Raw genomic sequence first — 26055 nt, 5'->3', positions numbered from 1 at the left:
GATGGCAAAGACCTGAAGTAGGGCACTTGCAGTGTGTGGACTGTTCAAGTGTACAGTAGGCCGGATTTGGTGAACTGAATGGACTTGCCTGGTGAAGATGCCAGGGAGCTGACATCCTTGGAAAAGGTCGAGGTTTCTAGGTTCAGATGCTGAGCAAATAGTGATGCCTTTACCCAGGATTAAGAGACCAGGAGCCAGAATAGGTTTCTCAGCTTCAGCAGTGCTAAGTCTGGAGTGTCAGATCGGATGCTGGGCTGCAAAACCTAAGTCACAAACTGCTGTGCATGTTGAAACCACTTTATGCTATATATGTAAAGAATTAAAGTAGAAAACAAGATTTTAGCAAAATCCCAGTGATTATTCCAACACATCCTGGACAGCTTCCCGTCTCTGCTCATTTACAAGCACCCACACACTAACTGATAATTCATGTTAGCATTTGAGGTGTTAAGATTCATGGTGGCCCTTCTGCTTGGCTCACCCTCCCACCTTCCCTCATCTTGCTATTGTGCCTCATGCTTCAGTTGGAAAATCTTCTCTGGGAAGCTTTCCCAACCTATTTTCCCCACCCACCTCCAGTCCTGCCAGCACACATGGGGGCTGCTGCCCCTTCTGTGATTTTACATGCATTCTGTGCACATCTCTTAGATTTTGCCATATTATAATAAAAGTATAAGGCTATCTATCTATTAGCAAATTCGTTCTTAAATAGTGAGTTCCTGTTTATCTTTCCCTAGTATTTAACAGTAACTCACACAAAGCAGGAACTTAAAAACAACTGCTGCCCCACCCCCCACTAACGTATACTATACTCCCAAAGCAATGGCATCAATGAATCTTGTAGTTACCTATGGCTTTGCCTGGTATGACATTCACTAGTCTCATCTAATAATGAAGACATTCTAGGATACAGTGGACTCTATCCAGGGGTTATAACAGAATCCAGTGACACTCTGAACCTGGCTGGTCACAGGTCCTGGATTCATATCCAGGACGGTAGTGATGGTGCAGCTGTCTCCAAGGCAACTCAGGAGGGCACCCATCTCTTCATCTCAGGATGGCACCCCCATCTCTTCTGCTACTGCTTTCTGATAGGAACCTCAACAGAGGTGCTTTCAGAGTAAAACTCTCATACTATGGCCATTCCAGTTAATTTCCTTACTATGATACCATTGCTCAACCCCTCTGTAACTTCCTCTTATTTCAATAATTAATGGAAATCTGAAGGGGTCAGGGGAGAAGGGAATAGCAGGTTGTGGAGAAGCAGGAGAAAGACAAACACATTTTCTTATTCAGCAAGTTAATTGTTTGCTCAGTGCCAGGCAATTCTGTTGAGCACTGGGAAGGGTGATGAATTAAGACAGACATAGTCTCTGACTCATGGAGGAAGAGGCACTATTTGAAACACAAAGGATATTTGCAAACACTTCCAAGGAAAAATTTCTTTACTGTCCAAAGGCTTATGTAGCAAAGTGTCTGCAAATACAATCTCAAGTGAGAAATGGGCTTTAAAAAGGAGGTCAGGCATCTATAAAAAAGAGCTGAGATTAGGTTTTTGTTCTTTGACAGTCTGCTTATATATTTATCTGATAGTTCCTAAGAAACTTCGTTTGATTATAAGGGGTGTGACGTCCCTCTGGGGATGCACTCACCATCTCGTGGCCACAGAGTGTAACTGCAGGAGAATATCTGTGCACCTCTAGAAAATGGTCTTATGTCCATCTACAAATTTTTTGACCAGGTTTTTAAGGTTCAGAATTTGCTTTTTAAGTATTTTGGAATTTGCCACGAACTAGGGGGAATCTTCCCCTACAAAGAAAAAAATGTTGCCTAATATACACTTACATAAAGTTTCTGATGAGATAGTAACCAAAATACAAATTCACAAGGAACAAATAACATATAGGTGTTTTTTGACTTAAAAATAAGCCAATAGATGATTGGACAGAACATGATATTTTTAAGAGAAATGGGCAAAGCAGATAGATAGTTGAAAACATACACAGGTAGTAATTGTTTCTAACCTCCACTTATGAGGGTAACACTGCTGAAAATCAGTCATTCTAAGTGGTCTTAGACTATGGACCAAAATGATTCTACTTTCAAAAAACATTCTCAATTGGAGTAGTTTTTCTTAACATACAACAATTAAAATTAGATTCTTTTGAAGAACGAAATTCTGTTGGCGACATAAAGTATTTCTAAATAAAAATACACCCTAAAGTTTCTAAGTTTAGTTCGGTAACATTCAATTTTAATTCAGTTCTAGGATCACAACTCTGAACCATACCATGAGAGCCTAGGCTGTTGTGCAGTCATGTATTTACAGACTTGAGTTTCCTTTTGTGTAACACACTCAAGGATTCATGTGGAAATACTCTGATCAGGGAGCACAGAATCATGGCGCCACGATCCTACCAGTTCAAGGGCCAGTCAATGCCAGTTCCTCCATGGGGTCTCCCATAATTTACTCGCAGATAAAAGTGAACTCTCGCCCCTTTCCTTCTTTGTCCTACTCTTTTAAGGAAGCTGTCATATTCCATCTTTTATCAAGCATATGAATACATGCATTCATTTATAGCTTCCTCCTAGACTGTAAATTCCTTCAGGGCAGGGTAGGCACAGAGGTAGGGAGGTCAACCCTGAGCACTGTGCCTATCATATGTCATTTCATTTCATCCTCATTGCAACTCCACCCAGCAGGTTTTGTTTGTTTGTTTGTTTGTTTTTGTTTGTTTTTTGAGACAGCTCTGTCTTAAAGAGCTCCAATAGCTCTCGGCTAGAGTGCAGGGGTGCAAACATGGCTCCCTGCAACCTCCACCTCCTGGGCTCAAGTGATCTTCCTACCTCAGTCTCCTGAGTAGCTGGGACTACAGGCATGTACTACCATGCGTGGCTAATTTTTTTACTTTGTAGAGACAAGGTCTCACCATATTGCCCAGACTGCAGTAAGAATTTTTAATCCTACTTTTAAGTATTAGGAAACTCAGGTCTAAGGTAGCTCACTAAGGTCTCAACAGCTTGTGGAAAAAAAAAGGGGGAGAAGTAGGCTTCAAAGTGAACTGGCTTTACCCTATCTCCTAAGCTCTTCCTCTACACCAAGCTGTCTTGAGGAAGTACCAACTCCCATCTGTAGCCCCCTCCACAGTGTACTAGGGTATAGCCATGCCTTGTGTAATGACAGAGATACATCCTGAGAAATGTGTCCTTAGGCAATTTCATCATTGCACAAATGTCACAGAGTGTACTTTCACAAACCTAGATGGTACAGCCTCCTACACACCTCGGCTATATGGTATAGCCTATTCTTCTAGGCTACAAATCTGTGCCACATGTTACTGCACTGAACACTGTAGCCAACTACAACACAATTGTACACAATACTGTAGGTAATACTATAGGTATTTACATATCTAAACATAGAAGAGGTACCAGAAAAATACAGTATAAAAGATTTTTAAAAATGGTATACCTGTGGCCGGGTGCAGTGGCTCATGCCTGTAATCCCAGCACTTTGGGAGGGTGAGGTGGGCAGATCACCTGAGGTCGAGAGTTCAAGACCAGCCTGACCAACACGTAAAAACCCAGTCTCTTCCAAAAATACAAAATTAGCTGGGCATGGTGGCACGTGCCTGTAATCCCAGTTACTCGGGAGGCTGAAGCAGGAGAATCGCTTGAACCCGGGAGATGAAGGTTGCGGTGAGCCCAGATTGCGCCATTGCACTCCAGCCTGGGCAACAAGAGCAAAACTCCATCTCAAAAAAACAAAAAACAAAAAAGGTACACCTGTATAGAACACTTACCATAAATGGGCCTTGCAGGATTGGTAGTTGCTCTGTGTGAGCCAGTGAGTGAGCAGAGTGAATGTGAAGGCCCAGGACATCAGTGTATACTACCGTAGACTTTATAAACACCATATACACTTAGGCTACTCTAAATTTATTAAACATTTTTTTCTGTCTTCAATAATAAACCTTTGCTTACTATAACTTTTTTGCTTTAGAAGCTTTTAAACTTTTTGACCATTTTGTAATAACAGGTTAAAATACTGACACATTGTACAGCTGTGCAAAAATATTTCCTTTCATTATATCCTTATTCTATAAGCTTTTTTTCTAGTTTAAAAATTTTTACATTTCACTTTTTAAACTTTTTGGTTAAAAACTAAGACATAGCATCTCCAAAAAAAGAAGAAAAAACAAAGGAAATCCACGAATATAATTAAATGTCAGATAAAATACCAAAAAAAAAAAAAAAAATTTACCACAAACGAGATCCTCAATATGTAAGGAATGATAGTTTTGAAGTACAGTGAGCCAAGATCGCACCTTTGTGCTCCAGCTTGGGCAACAAGAGTGAGACTCCATCTTAAAAAATAAAACACACACACCAAAAAACTAAGACACAAACACACACATTAGCCCAGGCCTACACAGGGTCAGGATCATCAAGATGTCACTAGGCAACAGGAATTTTTCAGCTCCAGTATAATCTTATGGGACCCCTGTAGTATATGCGAAGTGTTGTTATGCAGTGCGTAACTGTGCATAGCAGATGCCAATACATCCACCAAATAGGAGAGTAGAGCATACACAGATGAGCAAGTGTGCCGACAAAACAATTAGATTTCCTTGTTTAATGGGTGTATATAGCTTCACCTCTAGGCATCACAGAGACATTAACTCAATGCCACTATTTTTAGTGACCCACGTACTGGTTCAAGGGATGCCAACACGCATTTAAATTCTATTGATTTTATGATGCATTTGGAATATGGGGAGTGTCAATGCCTTCCCCTTCTTTTGGTGTTACATTCTGTCTGCATGAGAAACTATTTTTCATTCCTTGGGGATAACAGGGATCCAATTATGGTGAAAAATGAAAGGAACCAAGCCCTTAGCTGGATGCCTTAGTGTTCAGATACGGACACTGCACCCTTCCTTTTATCTAAGCTGTTGCTTCATATGCCATTTCACTAAGACAATGGGAGAGGCTAATGGAATATCATAAACATCACTCAGAATCCTAATTTGGTATTGATGCAATTCCTATTGAGGAACACAGAGAAAAAGGATTCTGTATTTCAGAGAGAGAAAAGGATTCAGTATTTCTGCTGAATAAGAAATTATTTCTCTTGAACTTTAGTAGCCTCAAACCTGTTTTATTATTCAAACAAGAAGGCACAGAACTGCCTGGCAGCAGGAATTTATGCAGGTTCAAAGGTTTGTAGGGAAAAAAGCAAAAAAGTCAAAGAAACTGAAAAATTTAAGTTCTGCTGTGGTTCTCCATAGAAACCCGAAGTTTCTATTTAGTTGGCGGGAATAATGTCATTCAAAGCTCAAATTAAGAGTCTCCAATTTATAAAACAGAGCTTTAGCTGCTCTTCTTTGCCCTGGCTGTAGTGGAAAAGGTGCTGTTGGTTGCTTTGAGGAATATCTATTTCTGCATTTTTTAGTATAGATACAGGGAACACCCTGTTGGAGGACTTTTTTTTTTTTTTTTTTTTCCAGGATAGGTATGGAAAAAGCTAAGTCAAAAAGGCTTAAGTACATTATTTATGTATTAAAAAAAGGGACTTGATTCTGGGAGGAAAATACAGATTTCTGGAAAATTAAACAGCTATCTTAAAAAAACAAAAAGATTTTACAATGGCAGGAAAAACACTACCCATGCCTGTTGTATTTTTGTGGAACCGTGGCAGTGATGCTTATAGACTGGGATACATCTGCTGTTCTTTGCAACAATGAGCAATATGGACTCAGAGAAGGAGAGAAGCCATGTGGGATGGCCAAGTCTTTGGCAGAGCATGTGGATTTTGTCAGTTACCTAGCACTCGGCACCTCTTCACAATTTGGCCTTGACCCTTCCAGAGCATCTTATAGGCACTTATACAACTCCATGACTTTGTACACACTGGTCCTTTGGCCTCTAATATTCTTTGCCCCTACCTTTTCTTTAATCACCCCCTCAAGGCTCAGTGCAAATGTTGCTTCTTGCTTCTTTGGTGAAGGCTTCTCTGAGCTCCCCAGACCATGCCAGAGGTCAGGGCAAGAGAATGCTGGAGGACAGCACAGATTCTTCTCATGCCCCAAGGGGACATGGCTAAAAAAGCTCTTAAAGATCCTGCTGTTTGCCAGCCAACACTGGAGAGCGGGACCTAAGAGGATGCTGATTTTATGGAAAAGCAAGTGGGATGGCAAGCAGGCTCCATTTAGACAATATGAATCCTTCTGTATGGAGAAAAACTTGAAAGCAATCTGTGTGCCCAGAGGAGTGCCGAGACATAAGCAAAACTGTCCTTGGGCTCTTATAAGGGTGGCATGCTGGGGTGTGTCTTTTTGGAAAACCATGTCAAAATAGGGTGTGAGCATCATCCCACAGGAGTACACGAGGTTCCTCGGGTCTTCAAGTGCAGGAAGCTAGACCTTACCATGATCACTTTCTGTTCCTGATCGACCCCAGTAGCGGCGCCTTCTTTCTGGACTGTGTGCATGTCGTTCGATGACCGCAGCTATAAACCGAGTGTTGCTGACTGTGGGAAGTCAAGGACAGTTAATGTCACTCTTATGTCAGTATCTCTGTAGTTTCATGCACATTTGCTCTGAGAGGGCTCATTTACATGCTGGGAGAATTCTCTTTGGAAAGCCAGAATAAATCATTTTTTAAACAATTCTGGGGATTGGGGTGCTGATTTTAGAACTGGTGCAGTGAGAGGTATTTAATGACGTATCTCCAACGTGCATCAGGAAGCTGTGGTCTAGTAGGTAAAGGCCAGGCTGTCTTAAGACTAATGGAAATCTCTTTTGATAAAGAAAATGCTCTTTTTTCCTCCCTGAGTTGTACGTACTAGTTAAGGGATTTTTTAAAAAAATGCATCCCTGAAACGTCCTTTTCTAAAATACTATGGTTGGGAAATAAAGAGCAAGAGAAATAAAGGAAAGGGTTAGCTGTTTTAGGCCAACACAATGCAAAAAAAAAAAAATCATAAAATCTTTTGAGATTCTTTAAAACAAAACAAAGACCTATACATACTCCTAACAAAAAAGGACGGAAAAAAAACAACTAAAAAAACCCAGTCACCGTGTCAAAGCTTCTTAAATTTTAATACAAGCCAAAAGGATATAAGAAAGAATATTTATTCTGGATTAGCCTCCTGCTGACACATTCTGCAGCAAGGCAGCTGAATACTCACTGATGCCTCTGTCTTCGTGGCTGTCGTCGTCCCTTTCATCTCTGTCATTCTCCAGGTTGGACATACGCACTGACATTTCTACCCATCATTAAAAAGAGAGAAACATCACTATTTAATCAAACAAAATCACCCGCTTTAATACCCTGCTGAGCGCTTGTTTGATGGCTGGGTGACAGCATTCCATCAAGAATGAATCCCATCTTAGAAGGGAATGAACTGATGCCCCATTTTTTTTTTTTAAAGGAGGAGGGAGCAGGAATCCAAACAAGAAGAACAAGTAATCAAGAGACATCTGAAATCGACTTCTGAGAAAGGAGGAGAAAAGAAGTTGATTGAGGCCAACAAATCTTTAATCCTCTACTAAAGTACTGAAACAGAAGGAAAGGGATTGAAAACATGACTGACTGTGTTGGTAAAATGGTGCAACAAAAGCCTCCAAAAGGCCAGGCAAAAGCTAATACTGGACGACGGTCATCCTCAGTCTAGCTGAATCTCACCAAGGGAAGCACATAGTGATTATCCCTGTTACTAAATCAGGCAACATTACTCCATGATTCCCCTTCAGGCTTGTGGCCATAGTGAAACGTTTTAACAACAACCTGTCATTACAGCTGTTAGAGTGAGCTAAGCGGCCAGGAAGATGAGTTAACTTCATCTCCAAAAAGGTCAGGTCAACACTTCCCTGGGGACTGGGGTTTTAGGAAGGATGGAGATGGCCATTAAACAGTTTTGTTCCCTGCAAACAGAGTATAGATACTGCACTTAAACAGAGTATAGATACTGCACATGGTATTGAGGCCATGATTATAGGTGAATCATTTTGTACTTGGCTTCGATGATTTTTTTTTTTTTTCTCCCTCAGACTGAGTCTCACTCTTTTGCCCAGAATGGAATGCAGTAGCGTGATCTTGGCTCACTGTAGCTTCCATCTCCTGGGTTCAAGTGATTCTCTTGCCTCAGCCTCCCAAGTAGCTCAGACTATGGGCGTGTGCCACCATGCCCAGCTAATTTTTGTATTTTTAGTAGAGGCGGGGTTTCACCATGTTGGCCAGGCTGGTCTTGAACTCCTGAACTCAAATGATCCACCCACCTCGGCCTCCCAAAGTGTTGGGATTACAGGCGTGAGCTACCGCACTCGGCCGACTTATCCTGTTTTAAGAGATGTGATTATTCAAATGTGTGTTTATTCACACTACATAATGGCAGCTGCAATAGAACAGATTACGCTCTTGCCACTAGTGATCTGGGGTATCTTTGATTTGCCTGTCTTTTTGGAATGGCAAGGGCAGCACATCTAACAAACAAAATTTCCCACTCAGCATCCCAGCTCCCCTGGCCGGCTTATTGCAGAAGCAGGCCACTGGGGGCTAATGCTGGTAAGGAGAGGATCCAAGGATTTTTCTGGGGATCAAAATAGAGCTTGTAGGGTTTAGGCACTGAAGAAAGCAGGCTTTGGGGACTTCCAAAATGACTCCACAGAAGCTGAAAATATAGCACTGTGCTGACAATTCCTTAAAGGCTGACACAACCAGCCACTGTCCTTCTAGCCTGGCTGCTGCTTCCCCTGTGGGGTTCATTTTGAGCTCACCTTGGGCAGCAAGAGGAGACATATGCTGATGGCTCCGGCGATGAATCTGGTGGCGGTAGGCGTACACCGCCAGGACCAAGACCATGATGCATCCCATGATCCCTCCAGCCACAGGACCCACGGGGGCGCTTTTAATCATGTTTAATGTGATCACCTCATCACCTTCAGTGAAAGAGCAAGAAGATGTTCCTCGTTAAGATTTCCCAAGTGGGGAAGAAAGTAAGGATGATGAGATGGGAAGGAATAGAGTGGGAAGGGGGCTGGGGGAAGATAAACAGATGCTTAGTTAGGCTTTGAGTTCCTCAGACACGAGGCATGGGAACATGGGAGCAGAGGCTTCGTTTAATTCCTTGTTCTCCAGTGTTGGTTCCTAGGCAGAGAAGCAGCACAAATGGCAAGGACTGCTGGGAAGAGCGAGCAGACCAGAAGAATTGCTTATACAGGCAGCACCCAACACCAACAGAGTCCTAGCTCCCTGGGGTATGAGTTACTCTTGGAAGAGAGGAAAAGTCACCTAGTACAGAGTAACCACTGAAACAAAAGGCACCAGGTCCAATAAATATGTGCTAACCAGACCAAGTTTCGAAGCTTATGGGTTTCCTTTAAAAGGCCATTTGTGCTTTCCAGATAGGAAACTGCAGGTGAGCATATAAAGTGATGTCTTGGAGCCAAGTCACTTTCACGTATGCACCCTCACCTAGTTCAGTAGTAACATACAAGCTCAAAATCCTTCCTCACATATGAGCTTTTCTTCTATACAGGCTGATGTAAGTGATGTTAAAAATCAAGGTATTAACTAAGGATTTAAATATTTGACTCTACTGCCATCTAAAAATTAGGTGCTAATTCTGGAGAGACTGAAAATAATCTCAGGTGAGCAATATAATCTTGGCAGTATTTCTGAGGTCTTGGAGACTGATCCCGGGGGCTCTCCACCCCATGGTGTCCCTGTGCTTCATCCTAAGTTGTCCCAGCTACACTGGGTAGCTCTGGCTTCTGTTGACTCTGTTGACTCCAAGGCCCCAAATACTGATTTGTAGCTATAAGACTTCACCTTGCAAAAGTTGTGAGTGAAGGTTTCAGCAGGCACTAGACATACAGTGGTCACTCCGTACATGGCCCTGTGCTTCTGCCAGCTGGCGTGCATAGCCAAACAGACTCCAGAGTTCGGCCATGCAGAAACCAGGCCTGACAGTTCTCAGAACAAGCTTTATGGGAAGGAATTCCAGGCTTGCAAAATTTGGCAGGACAGATGGCCACTCACTCTCTCTGCACAGAATATTTAGCCAGTTCTGAAGGTAATTATCTGCCTTGGTTTTGTAACTAAAGACTACCAGTGAAGGAATCAGGGAAGTTGGGGAGAGGATTATTTTAAGATGTCCTAGTATATAGGCAAGAAATTGTATATTCAAGAATCAAATTGTTGGGGTATCCAACAAACATACCTATTGCTCCCATGTCATCAACGTAGGGACTTTTGGCTCCCACAATCCCCCCGAAGCATTCTTTCTGGGGAGCACAGTAGGATTTGTCCAGGTGAGTCTTTCCATCACTGTCCACCATGCACCATTCACAATCCAGCACCCCAAAACAGTCCCTGCCAGAAAGACAATACTTAGTCTTCTATAAGGCGGGGGACAGCACTTAAGCGTGGGCATCAGACAGTTCTCAGGATCTCCGTTACTTACTAGTGCTGTGAATTTCTTAAGCTTTAGTTTCCTTCCCTTATAAAATGAGAATAGCAATAGACTGCCAGGGGAATAACTGCTTTACGCCTCTTAACAGCTTGGAAAGGAGAGAAATAAAACTGCTGTCTGTGAATTAAACAATGACATCCACACATCATAGGGCTATTCAAAATCATCTTACAAGACCAAACAGAAATGACCCCAATGTTTGTCAGACTCTGGCCTAACATCTCCCAAGTGTGGGGTCATTTAAAAAAATAAAAAGAAAGTCCAATAAGTTTGGAAATACTTGGCCAGTTACCACAGGTTTCCTCACTGCCAATTTCTCAGAGCCTTTAGTGTATTACATGCATTGTGACTGTCTCAAGAGAATATATGCAGTGTCAGCGTTTCCTAAACCTAATTGACTTGGGGCTACTGTATAACACCCCAAATTAATCAGTTTGACGCCACAATTCCTTTGCTAAAATACACACCCAAATTAGAGTAAGCTATTCATCGAAACACTGTTTAATAAAATGGCAACCTATAGCTACAATAAGCTAATAACCAACTTCCCTTCACTTAGTCTACCACAGCCACTATTTCCATAATGTCTAGTCCCAAACTCCTAATCCCACCTGAGGAGTTGGGGGAGAGTGGGGAACATCTAGTTTTTAGTTCCCAAAACTATCATGAAGCAGATGTGTTTCCTAAGAAAGGAAAATAAATGATCTCCAAAATATCACACCTAGAGCCTTGACCACCGGGCTCTGCTTCTGGACCTCACAGGTTCCTCCTCCCTTGCCCTGCTGCTTCATGCCATGGCCCTCCACACTTCTTTTATTTCAAGAAAAACTCCCACTCACAGATGAGGCTACTAACATATGGTACCCATGCAAAATAGGGATAATAAGTGGGAACGAGACAACATTTAACCTGGTGGATAAAGGCTTATGGAAATCAGTTTCAGATCTGAAAAACTGATACACCTTTTTAAAACAGGAAGAGTGGGAATAATAATTAGCTGGAAAACCTCTATTCTTTACTAGATTCTGCTTACCCGCTTTCCAGCCTCTGACTGCACCTGCTGTTGACACACTGGTGAAGAGCATCTTGCAGGCCAGGGTCAATAGCTGTGTATGTCACCGGCTCCTGGTGGACCTCGCAGCTTGGGTTTCTGTGCAGGAGGTAAGTCTGGAGGTTAAGAACACCACCGCCCACATTCCAAACTCATGCTCCTGGTCCTTAAAGCAGTCAGACAGTTTTGGGCTTGAATCCTGGCTTTGCCACTTAGTGTAACCTTGGATCAATTACTTAACAACACTGAGCTTCAATTTATTTACCTTCATGTACAAAAGAAATAATACAAATAGCCTAGGCAACATGATGAGACCTTGTCTCTATAAAAAGTACTACTACAACAACAAAATTTAGACAGGCTTGGGAATCACATGCCTATAGTCCCAGCTACAAGGGATGTAGAAAGGTGGGAGGATTGCTTGAGCTTTGGAGGTAGAGGTTGCAGTGAGCCATGATTGCGCCACTGCATTCCATCCTAAGCAACAGAGCGAGACCATGTCTCAACAAACAAATATACACGTACAATACAAACACACATGACACTCTTAATTTCTAGAGAAGGGGTTTATCACAATTTATTTTCCTGGTGTTAAAATCTGTCACTGATATAAATAATGCTGTTATTATGTGTGAACACATCATACGTATGTGAAAAACACTTGCATATTTATCACAGGGTTAATTAAAACACTAAGTAACTTAATATACATAAAGTACTCAACACATGGTAGACACTTAGTAAATGCTTGAAACATTCTCACATTTTTTTGTATGTAGCACATACACTCAATACTTTTACAGCAGTTAAATTTAAACCTCAAAACAGACATCATTTTATGGCACTACTGAGCTTGAATTCTGGCTCACTGAACAGTTCCATCATTAGAATGAATCATCTTTATATGCCCTAACTCAAAACAAATCTGTAAGAGACTCACAGTATTACATATGTATTATTATTATTATTATTTATTTTACCGGTTCTCTGCATTGGTGAGGTTGCCAGTGCACTCATTGACCTCTAGAGGGCACTCACAAGGACATTCACATTCGTTTTGTTCCATTCTGAAGAGCAAAAAGAAAGTTACTATGCAGAAGGACAATGGCAAACTGTATGTTGTACATGTACTGGGGAAGCAAAATAATGAAGCTCTGAGCTAGTTTAAAAGGACAGTAAAAAGGAATTTACAGCCAAAGGTTAAATACATAAATGGCCTTAATCCATTGTTCTTCGGACAAGGATGCTGCAAACGGCACAGCTCTAAGTGCCTTTGTAATTGTGACTTTTCTTCAGGACACACACCAGCACTTTCTGTTTATTTTGCACTTCAAAATTCCTGACATCAGTTGAAATATTAAACAGCGTGGTGAACACAGAATATGACCCACTGCATTTTTACCGGTGACAGTTGAGACAGAGCCGGTCCACCATGCTGCAGGCACAGAAGGCAAGAGAGTCGCAGGTTTCATTGACAATGCCAACAAACGCATTGGTTCCTGGGATCCTTGCTAGTCTGTATTTGGAACAGTGGCTGCCATGCACAAGGTTCGTCAAATCCCCCTACAGAACAATCAAGGTGTCAGAAATGACAGACAGCAATGCAAAGACTCAGCCCTACTTTGGTGAAAACAACTCTTCAACTACCCCATGGAAAACAGCTTAAAACAAAATGTTTCTGATTACAAAAGTCACTGTTAAAAATATATAGTCACTGTGAAAAATTTAGAAAATAAAAATTATTCATAATCAGAGATAACTCCCATTGAACAGCTGTGTATATACTATGTATTCTTTTATCTGTGCTTACACAAATATAAATTTCATAGCTGTTATTAAAATCTGTTTTTTCTTAACATATAATAGTATACCAGGAAAATGAATACTTCAAGAAGCAATAGTTTGAAGCAATACTTCAAAAAGACAATTTTCAGGGAAGGAATAGTTAAAATTTATTCACATGCAAACCTAATTAACCACAAATCATGCATTTCCCTTTTTTTGGGTGATGAACTTTTTCCTTTTAGAATAATCAAATTATTTAAAAATCAAACCTCTCTAAGAGGCAAATTTCTGCTTCTAGAATATTTAAATAATCCAACTAAATCAAGTATCCCTTTTCTTCACTCCATAAAAATAAAATGTGATGGCAAGTTTCTTGAACTGTCAATTTTGTTTACCATATTACAAAATCAAAGATTCCAAAGTGGTATTGTAGAGTTGCGTGTAATCATTTTTCCGCAAGTATGTCAGATACACTAGGCAAATTATTTCACCTCAAGCTTGTTTCCATGCCATTCATCCTGTACAGATGCTTGGTGAGGATGAGCTTAGTTCTGAGACTCATAGCATTGAATGGGTTTTTAGAGGTCTACATGAATTTCTCACTGTCTGGAGAAATTCCCACCTCTAGAATATAAGCAGTATCACAATCTTGGAGTCCTGACAGCCCCAGTACTCAGGAATGCTCTAATTCCATTTGGGAATAACTTCAGCCATTAAATTATTCAAATGTGCCTTCTGAGAAGTATCCACCCGAGTATCCTGGCATTGTGTGCTGAAGACTCCAGAAACCATTGCGTAAATGATAGAAGATACGCAAAATAAGTAAGACTTTCCTATGACAACCTTACTTGGCAGTCTCATTTGTCAATGTCTCCTTTGAAGAGAGTGCTTCTCAAAATGGTATGGGGTCTGAACAGGATAATAATGACTTCCCTTGCTTTGAAAACACTATTCTATTAACATATTCATTTTTTAAACTACTCTTTTCCACCAGATAATTGCTTTCTGCAATAGAGTTTTTGAGACTCAGTTTAGGATTTTTAATTTAACCCAGTACATTTTAAAAATTAATTACACACTTTATGACTGACATAAATGCCTATTCTAAATAAAAAGCCTACTTCCTGTAAGTAGCTTTTTGAATGTTCTATCATTCCCCATTTAGCTTTCTCCCAAGTAGGATTATTTATAAATTAATGAGAATGTCCTTAAGATCTTTAACCATAACCAGGTAAATTTGCAGCAACTCAAATTATACAGAATACTCTAAGCTAATAAAAGACATTATTTTCAGATGATTTACATGAGAGTTCCCATCTCATAGGGCAAATGATCAAGAACTGACCTAACTTGGCCTTGGGAATTTAAGGAGACCTAGTGATCCCTAGAAGACAGGAAGAGAGAAACACATGGTGCCACATATATTTATACAAGAGTGTGGGAACCAACTTCAGCAGATATTTCAAAGGGCTTAGATTGGGTAAGTCTTTAAACAAACAAAACCAAAACAAAATACCAACTGTGAGACCTTAAAACATTCACTTTTCTACTCTGAGCTTTATATCTCCCAATCGCCAAACTGGGAACTGGAACTAAGGTCCTGTCTCCTCCTGTCATTCTGTAATTCGGAGGCAATGAAACAGACATTAGCCATGATTCCAGTTCATGTTCCATAATGGGATGGAAAAATGAGAGTATTAAGGAATCAGATCAACTTACCGCAAGGCTGGTGTTGAATTTATAAAACCTCTGGACTGTTCTGTCACTGAAGCTGTTGCACAGGTTTTTCTTTACAAAGTTGGGGTGGTTGAGGATATCATTTGCTACCAGGGGCTCCTACCAAGGCCAAAGAGAACAGAAGACATACGCCATGTAGCGAGCTGCAGGTGGTTGGAGAACTGAGCTGCTCAGCTTTGTGACAAATACCTTGTGGGTGATGTGCTGCTGCTCCACAGGTGCATGTCCTTTAGGATCGATGAGAGTTGGGTGCGCCACCAGATAACCCCTGTCCTCCATTATGAAGCACCTGTACCAAAACAAGTCATGCCCCTCATTCATGTCAGCTGTCCTTTTTTAAACGTATCCAGAGAGCATTTATCTTGCTAGCCCTGAAACAAACTGCATTTATCCCAGGTCCTCAATAAATACTCATTGGAAAAATGAAGAGAAGCTGGCAGGCAGGTAGACGGGTACATGATTTTTGAAGTTGTGGGTCACTTACATACATAGTTTATACAGAATGTGCCCACACAGCCCAAGTAAGATGGACTCAGACCTTTTGCAAAGATATATGAATGGGAAGTTTGTTCTTTTTTCCAGGGAAGCAGATCCTAAAGGAAGTAGACTTGAGTACTTCTACCTACAGATTTGAAGTAAAGCATATAATTTCTTCTTTCAATAATAAATACACATAAAATAACAACATGCAGGTGATGTATAAAAATATACAGTAGTCCTTCTCCCTTATCTGTGGAAGATATGTTCCAAGACCCCAATGGATGCCTGAAAGTGCCGATAGTACTGAACCTTATATATATGGTTTTTTCCCTATATATATTTACCTATGATAGTTCAATTTATAAATTAGGCCCAGTAAGAGATTAACAACATTAGCTAATAACAAAATAGAACAATTATAACAGTAATAAAAGTTATATGAATGTGGTCTGTCTCTATAAAAATATCTTATTGTATTATGCTGTGGTTCTGAACCCTCACAAAGCGAGACCAAAGATAAGAGGGGGACTACTATATTTGATCTACATTTGATAGAAACAATAAATGAAGCTAGAACTGCTTTAATCAAGACTATATTTTGCTTTATCTTACTTTACATTAGTGATATCAATTTGCCAGGAATTCTGCATTTCCCCATAAGGGCCAATGACACGAAGCGTGAACCATGAGATGGAACTAAGAAATCTATTTTTAAAAGCAGCCTGCATTAAATCAAGGGAATGCCCTTGCTTTGATCAGACATGTTCTTTTGAAATCCAGGAGGCAGAGACTTTTGGTTCCATAGTCTCTTTCTGGGGAAATGTAAAAGGAACAGTCTAAGCAGCTGAAAATGTCACAAAGACTTTGGTTTAATGACAAAGTTAACATCAAAAGTCCTACCCAAGAGTCCCCTCTGGTTTTTCTAGTACCAAAGATATGGGAAGCCTCTAATTACTGGCTTCCCGGGAAACAAGAGCTTTTGGTGCATTCCATGCCACAGTTACTTTTCTTGTTGTGTGCTGAATCTGTCTGTTTAAATAATAAACAGTATGTATCTCAGAAAAACGAAAGAAGAGAAAAAGAACAAAAACTTTCTTAACAGAACACCCAGGCCATGAATTCAATTTCTAGTCCTGACCATAGCTATGCTGTTCCCATTGAACTAGAGATACCTGACATCTATTTTTAAATTTCTGCAGCTAGAAAGGAAATAGCATCCCTAAAGCGCTTACCTTATTTTGTTGCCACCATCTTGGTTACAGACTGGTAACAGGTCCATCAGAACTTTGTAGAAGTATCTGAGTGTGAAGTCAATGCCCATCACAGCCACAGTATGCCCAGAAGACAGCTGTGAACTTTATATGAAAAAGATCAATGAGAACAATAGGCATGGCTTATTTAAAGATAAAAGTTATGTTCAGTCCCAGGGACATTGTTTGGTATTAGAAATACCTTCCCACTGTTCCTCCCTACTTCTCCCACCTACAAAAATGATCAACTAAGTGACTGATTTAACACAACATGGAAATTTTATGAGAGAAAAAAATTTGAGACTTAATGTAGGACTGTCTAAATAAGAGTGGCCCAAAACCTGAGCAGCTGTGAAATACGATGTTCAGAGAGTGGCTCGACTGACAAAAATATGGGCGCAGAGGCATCAGGAGGGAGGCTGGATGCATGACTACTACGGCTACTTCCAACAAACCTCTAGATAAAAAAAATTCCCCTTAGCAACACCCTTATTATTTACTTCATTTTTTAGATAAGAAAGCTGAGGTCTCACAAAGGTTAACTGACTGGTGTAAGGTCATACAAAACTTAGGAGTAATAATGGCTAGCCTAGTTTTCTTTCCCCAACATTAAGGTTGACTCTACTCAGAGCACAGCTCATATCCTAGAACAAGACTGTCCTGCTCCATAGGCCAGTGCTTTCTCCATTCCACCCCGCTACTCTCAACAGCCAAGGAAGAGAAAATTGGGCAGTAAAACACAGCGCTAACTTGTTTGGCTCTGGAATCAGCAGATCTGAAGTCAAATCTTGGCCCTGTTGCTTTCTATATATGTGGCTTATGGAATGCTGTTTCACCTTTCTAAGCTTCAGTTTTCTCATCTGAAAATGGTACCTATTTATAAGGCTGTCATTGGGATTAAATGAGATGGTGTATTTACAGTGAACACCTAAAAAAAAGAAGCTAAGCTAAAGAAAACTAAACAGTGAAGTTGAACCCTCAGGCAAGGGTTAACAATAAAGTTATTACTCTTTCAGAGAAAATGTACTTCAAGAAATTGCTGGGTGTGTCAGAAGTGTGGACTTCTCACTTGGAACCTTAGCTCTTTTTAATCTATGCTCATGGCTAACTGGGAGGGCATGTGCTACCTGACTAACGAACTCCCCACACTCTTATGGCTGAGAATCTGCAGTTTACCTAACATAGGATTTTCTAAGAGCCTACCACTTAGCATCACCCACCTGCCTAATTTCTTTATAAAGAAAATATCCAAAGAAAAATCACAAAAATCATAGTTATTTCTCATAGCAATCTTACAAGGTATTATAATTTCCAGAGAACTGAAGCTTGGGGAAATTAGGTATTTGGCCAAGGTCACACAGTGAATAACTAGTAGAAGCAGAAATGTATTTATTATTTTTATAAGAGATGGGATCTTGCTATCTTGCCCAGGCTAGATTCAAGCTCCTGGGGGCTCAAATGATCCTCCTGCCCCAGTCTCAAGTAGCTGGGACTACAGAAACACAACAATGGGCCAGTGGAAGCAGGGATTTAAACTTAGTGTCTTCAACTCCAAAGCACATACCATGAAGTTAAACTGCCTTCTTAGATCTGCAGAGCATTCAAGAGTTTCCAAGCAACTTTGCACTATTTAACTATCCGTGAAAAAGCCATAAAGGAATCATAGTTCCCATTTTATAAATACAAGATTAAGCTTACAATGGCAAAAACACATAAGATAGGTCAGATCACCTTTTATTTATGGTATAGAGACCAGTACCCACAACTGGCTCTTTCTACAACACTACAGCTACCTCGGTGAAAAATAGCACTTAGGTGTTTTGGTATAAGGTAATTTTATTTCTAAACTTCTCTTGTATAACTGCCATCTGCTTCAAAATGATAAACATGCTAAGGCAACAGCATGTATATTGCCTATGTAAGTCTAGGATTCATATTTTCACCTGCATTTCAGATGGGTACACTGTTACCATAGCAACTCATAAAGAAAGATACTAGAAAAAAGAAATCACACCAAATCTACATGTCTAAGTACAACAGACCAGACTGTTTGCAATACTTCCATGAGATTTTCACAGCCAAAGACACATCTAACCCGTCCTTTACTCAATGATTGTACTTCATCTCTAGCAGCACCACCCTTCTCCAAAGAATGCAAACCCAGATTCTCAGGGCATTAAAAATCTATGTGAAAGAATCACAAGAAAGCTTACTATGAGTAACTGATAAGTGAGTGTTGAATTAGAAAATGCCTCTAATTCTCAGCCAAACCACTGAAAATTGAGTGCATGGGACCGCTTCATGACAAGCTGAATATTAGCTTAGGCTTTCTCTTCTGACCTGCTAAAATGTCAGAAGTTTAAAGCAAAAATAGCATGATAAAAATAACTGTCATTTATTTGGGACTCGACCTTTTAAGTACAGTAGTAAGCATTTGACATGTATCATCTCTAATTCTCATCCTATCAGTTCAATGCAGGTATTACGGCCTCTGTTTTACATATGAGGTCAAAGAGATCACAAAACATTATTATAAAAGTGCTTAACATTTATTGAGCCCTTACCAGATACCAGGCACTGTTCTAGGAGATTGACATATATTATTTAATTTAATCTTTAAAAATAATCATTTGAGGTAGGCTCTAATATCTCACTTTCTTAAGTGGGGAAACAAAGGCGAAAAGAAATTTGTTTATAGTCATGCAAACAGTAAACGGAAAATCTACTTTTTGGGAGTAGAACCATATGTTAGGAGGGATGAAGTTCTCAAGCTGGCACCCAAGGCCAACATCATTAGTAATCATTTGAAAAAAAAAACCTTTGCAAAGCCTATCTATCCATGTATCCATCAAAGTCACAGTTGCTCTGCTTGAGCACCATAAGAGGTAGTTGACTTGCATTTTAAACTCTGTTGACTGAAAACTACACAGCTCTAAATAGTAAAATCACACTCTGCTAAGCAAAATATCCAAACAACCAGGTGCATGGGATTTCATATTATGCAGGGCAAGAGCAGACACTTATTCTGGGGAATATACACGCTCACCAAGTGACTCAGGAGGCAGAATCCAGGATTTCAACTGTCGTTTCTTGTTCTTATTATATTCTAGTTAAACTTGTGTAGGTTCAACCCATGATGTAAAAGTAACCAAATGAGGGATTTGAACCTGGGTTTTTCTGTTGCCCAGGTTGGAGTGCAGTGGCACATTCTTGGCTCACTGCAACCTCTGCCTCCCAGGTTCAAGTGAGTCTCGTGCCTCAGCCTCCAGAGTAGCTGGGATTATAAGCATGTGCCACTGCATGTGGCTGAACCTGGGTTTTTCTTTTTTCTTTATTTTTTTATTTTTATTTTTTGAGATGGAGTCTCACTCTGTCGCCCAGGCTGGAGTGCAGTGGCACGATCTCGGCTCCCTGTAACCTTCACCTCCCGGGTTCAAGCGATTCTCCTGCCTCAGTTTCCTAAGTAGCTAGGATTACAGGCACGCACCTCCATGCCTAGCTAATTTTTATATTTTTAGTAAAGATGGGGTTTCACCATGTTGGTCAGTCTGGTCTTGAACTCCTGACCTCATGATCTGCCCACCTCGGCCTCCCAGTGTGCTGGGATTACAGGCGTGAGCCACCACACCTGGCCTGAACCTGGGTTTTTCTAACTTGAAAGTCCATCATATTTCCAAGTTGTGATTCACTTGGACCAACATGATAAATATTTGTAAACAAACCAAATCAAAATTCTTCCACCCATTTGAATCCCAACAAAAGTATGTAAACATGCATACACAAGCATGAACATCTGCCCCTGCCCTTGCCCTCCTGAACAAAAATAATACATCTAGATAGAAAAGCAAATGGCTCTTGATAATAAGCTGCCAGGTGAGGGGAGCCAGCTGGGTCAACCAAAGACTAAGACGCACCTGGGTTTTGATTCCCTGTACTGTAACAACATCTTTAAGAGCCCAGTTCTGGCCCATTTCATTGTAATCAAAGACCAAGGTAACTGTGGTCCCCTCAAAAGAAACAGCCTTTGTTTACTTTTTCTCAACCCATTAGAATATATGGGAGGGATGACAAATCACTGTATTTAGACATCAGTAGGCGTGTGCTTGACACATGGTCTGTTAATGAAAACACCGAGGGATGTGTTCTAAGTAAGTGTTTACTTGTTTGCATATGAAATCTTATATGATGGGAGAAGCTGACAAGAGTCAGACAGATACCATACCCTACAAAGGAGTCAACATTTGGCTGGCTGCAGGGCCCCGTTTTCCACAGAGACACAGGCCATGATACTGAAATTCCACACCTATGGCCTCCCAATTCTTGCTCCCAATGAACTTCCGTTAGAGGAATTTTACTGAATGTCAATCATTTGACATAATGAGCACCAGTGAAAAGCATGAACTTAAGCAAGAAAATCTGCCTCCTATAAATGTTAAGGCATCATTACAGGTACCAGTCAAAATATGGTCTTTCTTGGTTGCTAGGAAAAAATAGCTATTTGTATAATGAAGGGATTAAAACAATGTGTGTGACTTGCCTCCCCACCAAACATTTCACTGACATCTGGAGCTTAAATACTGAAACCTTAAAAGCAGGAAACATAAAGCACTCTAAATAGATTTACAGTGATATTGATATAACATTCTGGGAAAATCAATTTTCAAAAAGCCTTTTAATTTTTCAAGAGATAGTTTCAAGGACAATTATTTTTTTAAAGAAGAAAACCAAATAAACAACTTATTAAAAATTCTAAAGAATTAGACTCAAATACAAGAGGCAATAAGTTTGATGTCTTGGTACTTTTTCTCTTTTTTTTTTTTTTTTTTTTTTTTTGAGACAGGATCTCACACTGTCACCCAGGCTAGAGTGCAGTCTCGAACTCTGGGGGCTCAAGCAAGCCTCCGGCCTCAGCCTCCTGAGTTACTAGGAATACAAGTATGCCCCATCATGCCTGATTAATTATTTTATTTTTTGTAGAGCCAGGGTCTCGCTATGTTGCCCAGGCTGGTCCGGAACTCCTGGTCTCAAGTGATCCACCCACCTCAGCCTCTCAAGGTGCTGGGATTACAAGTGTGAGCAAATGAACCCAGCCTGTTTTTCTTCATTAACAATCCTCCTTTTCTTGGGAAACACTCTCTGGCAATCATAATTATCAGGCCTCTATTGATATTTCTTTCACCATTTTAAAGTGGATATCTCTTCAAACTGCTCTTTAGACTCCAACATCTTTTCTTCTTCATAAACATCATCATGGCTGCCAAGAGCAGGGCTAACAGTCTTTCACTGACTCATTTTACATGACAACCTTGTGAGGTAGGTATCATTCCCATTTTACAGACGTCAGGAGACAGCTATGGAATTGAAGGTGACAGAGAGAGAAGATGTTCAAATCCCTGCTTGCCTCACTTTAAAGGTCATGCTTCTGCCTCTAAGCCTTGATGTCAGTACTCTTCTATTCAGAGTTCCAAAACATCCTTGATAGATTTAAGAAATGACTATAAGGTTAATTAAAATATTACCTGGATGAATGAATTGTGTGACTGATTGTCACGACATAACCAGCTCCTCCAACATCTAAGTAAGGACCAGTCAAAGAAATCAACCCTGGATTAGCTACTGCATGGAGATACCTAATGGAGACAAAAGAAAGTCATGTTATTTTAAAGTATGCACCTCTATTCTGTAAATTTCAAAGAAAAGTGAGCTTGTAAGTCTAAAAATGTTTATAATGAATTTCGTTTGGGTTACACTGAAATACAAAAGGATTCTCATCTTTTGTATCTGCTGTAGTATCAACACAAAAAGTAAAGAGAATCTGAAATTCCTTCTTACTTTAAAAAGAGACACTGAACCCAGTTTATATCTGGGCATTTACTAAGATCTGTAGTATAGTTTTTTTTTTTTTTTTTTTTTTTTAACAGGGTCTCATTCTGTCACCCAGGCTGGAGTGCAGTGGTGTGATCTTGGCTCACTGAAGCCTCAAACTCCTAGGCATAAGAAATCCTCCCACCTCAGCCTTCTGAGTAGCTGGGACTACAGGTGTGTACCACCACATCCAATTAATTTTTGTATTTTTTTTTGGTAGAGATGAGGTTTTGCTATGCTACCAGGCTGGTTTTGAACTCCTAGGCTCAAGCAATCCACCTGCCTTGGCCTTCCAAAGTGCTAAGTTTAACAGGTAGAGATGTTTTAGAGACGAGGTAGACTTTCTGTTCTTATGTCCCATTGACTCCCCTGCTATGCTGTAGCACATTGTTAGCTTTTGTTTTTGAAAATTAAAGTCAAAATAAAGCCTAGAAGTAAAAGAATGTTTTTGAATTTGTGTGTTCATTTTTCACAGGTCATACCTAAGCTGTAACTTGACTCCATAATCATGTGTAGTAAAATGAAGTCTATCCACTAGGGACACATTTTGCATAAGGTAGGAATCAAACAAACCACTAGGAATTAAAATGGCCAAGCATAAAGAATTTCAGGCTCAAAATTTCAATGAAGAGATAAAAACACTGTAGATAGAAAAAGCCCACAAAGCTGTTGTTAATGCTGCACTGAAAACACTATTCAGAAACATTTTTCACCACCACGAAAGTATCTTCTTTAGTTTAATGGTCTGAAGTTGCTTTATTGTATGTACTTACCATGTCTCTCCAGGATTTGGGGGAGAACCTTTGATAATGGAAGCCCCTAAAACTCACCATTGTCTCCTAGTGGGATCAAATGCTTTGTCCATGAGGGAACCAGGATAAATTCTGAGGACGCCATTGGGCGTTGCTATGTAACGGCGGACAATGTAAGTGTTCAGGCTACTCATTTCCATTTGTGTCATCCATTCATCTGTGACGTGGCTGGTAGCCATTACTTCATTTCTGACAGAGAACTGGGAAACAAAGGAAGACATAGCAGGGATCCTTTAAAACTCACATGAAAAGAGAGTGGGCTGCTGGCAGGGCTTCCCGAAGCTCTGCTGCAGAGAAGCCAAGCCCAATTACTTTTTAAAAATCTTTCCACAGCAGATGGATGCAGCCAAACTTGGTGAAAACAAAAGCTTGCAGAAATACAGTCAGCGGATGCGTGATCACTCAATTGTTCACCCCAGCTAGGCTTTCTGAGTTTAAGAAGAAAAATCCTATAGCGAGTCATTAGTAGACACACATATACACACTAACCCTAAAGCTTTGTTCCTTAAACTTTATATTTATCTCAAGAGACAGCAGGGGCACTTTACTTCTTTCCCTGGGTAAAACAGGGCTGGGAAAGTTTCACTAGTCTCTAAATCACATCCCTGTAACATCACTGGAACCCCCCAGTGCTTCTAAGGCCTGTAACAGATTCTCCACGTGGCCTACGGGGCTTCTTAATCCATCAGAAGGGTCACTGCTGACCAGCCTCCCCTGGGCCACACCCTGCAGCTCTCCAGCTGAGAGGCACAGATGCAGAGCTGGGCTTCCTACTTCAAAGGTTCACTGCCAGCACCCCCTGCTGGGCCGGTGGAGGGGGACACCAGAAATGGAGCTCCCACCAGCACTTACTTTAAGGCCTGGGTTAGCAATGAGGCGGGTGTTGTCGCTGAGATAGGCGGTGTAGTGCTCTACCATGCGCTTTGTCTCTGGCTGGCTGAGGTGCTCATAGGGGGAGGAAAAGCTGCCAGCAGACAGCATGACGGTGGGACTTTCTGAAAGAGAAGCAAACAAAGCAGGTCTGAGAATGCAGAGACTCTATCTCATGCTGAACAAAAGCATCGCTCGGGCTCTGCCAATCTGTCAGCTATGGTGGCTTTATATATATATGTATGTGTATATATGTATATACATACATATATATACATATTTTTCAGACAGAGTCTCGCTCTGTCGCCCAGGCTGGAGTGTAGTGGCTTGATCTCAGCTCACTGCAAGCTCTGCCTCCTGGGCTCCCACCATTCTCCTGCCTCAGCCTCCCGAGTAGCTGGGACTACAGGTGCCCACCACCACGCCCGGCTAATTTTTGTATTTTTAGTAGAGACAGGGTTTCACCACGTTAGCCAGGATGGTCTCGATCTCCTGACCTCGTGATCCGCCCGCCTCGGCCTCCCAAAGTGCTGGGATTACAGGCATGAGCCACCGCTCCCGGTGGCGGCTTAGTATCTTCCACCAGGAAACAAAGAGCCCTGTGCTGAGAAGAGCTAAAAAGGAAAAGGGCCACATTCTCTCCCTTCGGGGAGCTTACGGTCCTAAAAATGAACAGGTAAAGACATGCACCAATAGACACAAGTGCTGGGAGTAGAAATTCTTCAAACTACCTGAGATCCACATACAATATCTATGAGGAATGACGGGACAGCTTACGACACACATGAAGCCAGTCTGGATTAAAGCCATTTCCTAGCTGTGTGTGTTTCTCTCATTTGCATAGCGGGGAAGATAATAGCAGCAATCTTATAGAAATATGGTGAGAATTCAATGAGTTAATATTTGTAAAGCAAATGAGTATTAGCTATTATTCATATTAGTAGTATTTAAGAAAGATGGAACAGTGAAATCAATGCAAAAATCAAATAAAAATTACTCAGATGGTGGCAGCAAACTTGACATAAAAGCTTCTAGAAATATAGTAGCTAATGTATACATGTTTCATTATTGGTCTGATCTAACAGGAAAATCCTAGTTCTCTAAGATAAAAATTCTCACAATGAATGTTCTACCATTCAACCTTACAGTATTTTTAAAAGCTTTAGAAAGCATGATCATGTGTCCTATCTCATTTAAACACACAGGGCATCTTCTACTCCTTTTGTTAGTTCTCACACGTCATGTCTTGTCTCCTGGTAGCCTGGTGATCTCTGATTGTGCTGGATATTGTACTTAAAAACTAATCTGTAGAAATAGCTTGAGGCCTAAGAAGATGGGGGATCTTTCTACAAAGAGGATTGCTGTTTCATCCTGTCTGGTGCCACACTGCAAGATGTAGCAGGTGGGGTGTTGGAAACAGTTCCCAATTAGGAGCCAGGATACTGACCTAAGCACTGTGTGACTTCAACCAATCCTATTTTAAAGGCTAATGCTTGAAGTTCCCCAAACCACTCAGATGATAGGAACCCCAAGTCAAGGCCTGATTTAACTTCAGGCCTTCCGCTAAAGATGTAGTCTTTTAGAATCTCTGCTAAAAGCATATATGTATGTGGGACTGGGGGTAAAATATTTATTACAGTCTCTACCTTTTGTGGACCCTGGATTTGATTTTTGCTTCTCTTCCTTGCCTGCAGTAGCTACTTAAAGCACTGTTTAATTTCACAGCTG

General features: G+C 40.7%; 1 protein-coding gene across 2 annotated transcripts in view; it reads right to left on the bottom strand.

Moving 5' to 3' along the window:
* Positions 1-26055, bottom strand: part of CACHD1 (cache domain containing 1) — a 228708-nt gene that overhangs the window by 4397 nt on the left and 198256 nt on the right. For both annotated transcript variants that reach the window (XM_011985473.1, XM_011985474.1), the window contains exons 14-26: positions 24310-24452; positions 23476-23657; positions 22300-22410; positions 16763-16885; positions 15240-15339; positions 15033-15149; positions 12931-13091; positions 12509-12595; positions 11511-11627; positions 10226-10377; positions 8781-8942; positions 7193-7270; positions 6431-6532 (exon numbers count right to left, since the gene is read on the bottom strand). In XM_011985473.1, coding sequence (XP_011840863.1) covers positions 6431-6532; positions 7193-7270; positions 8781-8942; positions 10226-10377; positions 11511-11627; positions 12509-12595; positions 12931-13091; positions 15033-15149; positions 15240-15339; positions 16763-16885; positions 22300-22410; positions 23476-23657; positions 24310-24452 — 1635 coding nt within the window. The remainder of the gene's footprint in view (positions 1-6430; positions 6533-7192; positions 7271-8780; positions 8943-10225; positions 10378-11510; positions 11628-12508; positions 12596-12930; positions 13092-15032; positions 15150-15239; positions 15340-16762; positions 16886-22299; positions 22411-23475; positions 23658-24309; positions 24453-26055) is intronic.

The sequence above is a fragment of the Mandrillus leucophaeus genome, unplaced genomic scaffold, assembly GCF_000951045.1.
Source record: "Mandrillus leucophaeus isolate KB7577 unplaced genomic scaffold, Mleu.le_1.0 Scaffold284, whole genome shotgun sequence".
NCBI classification, from domain to species: Eukaryota; Metazoa; Chordata; class Mammalia; order Primates; family Cercopithecidae; genus Mandrillus; species Mandrillus leucophaeus.
This window is presented reverse-complemented; position numbering and strand designations above follow the sequence as displayed.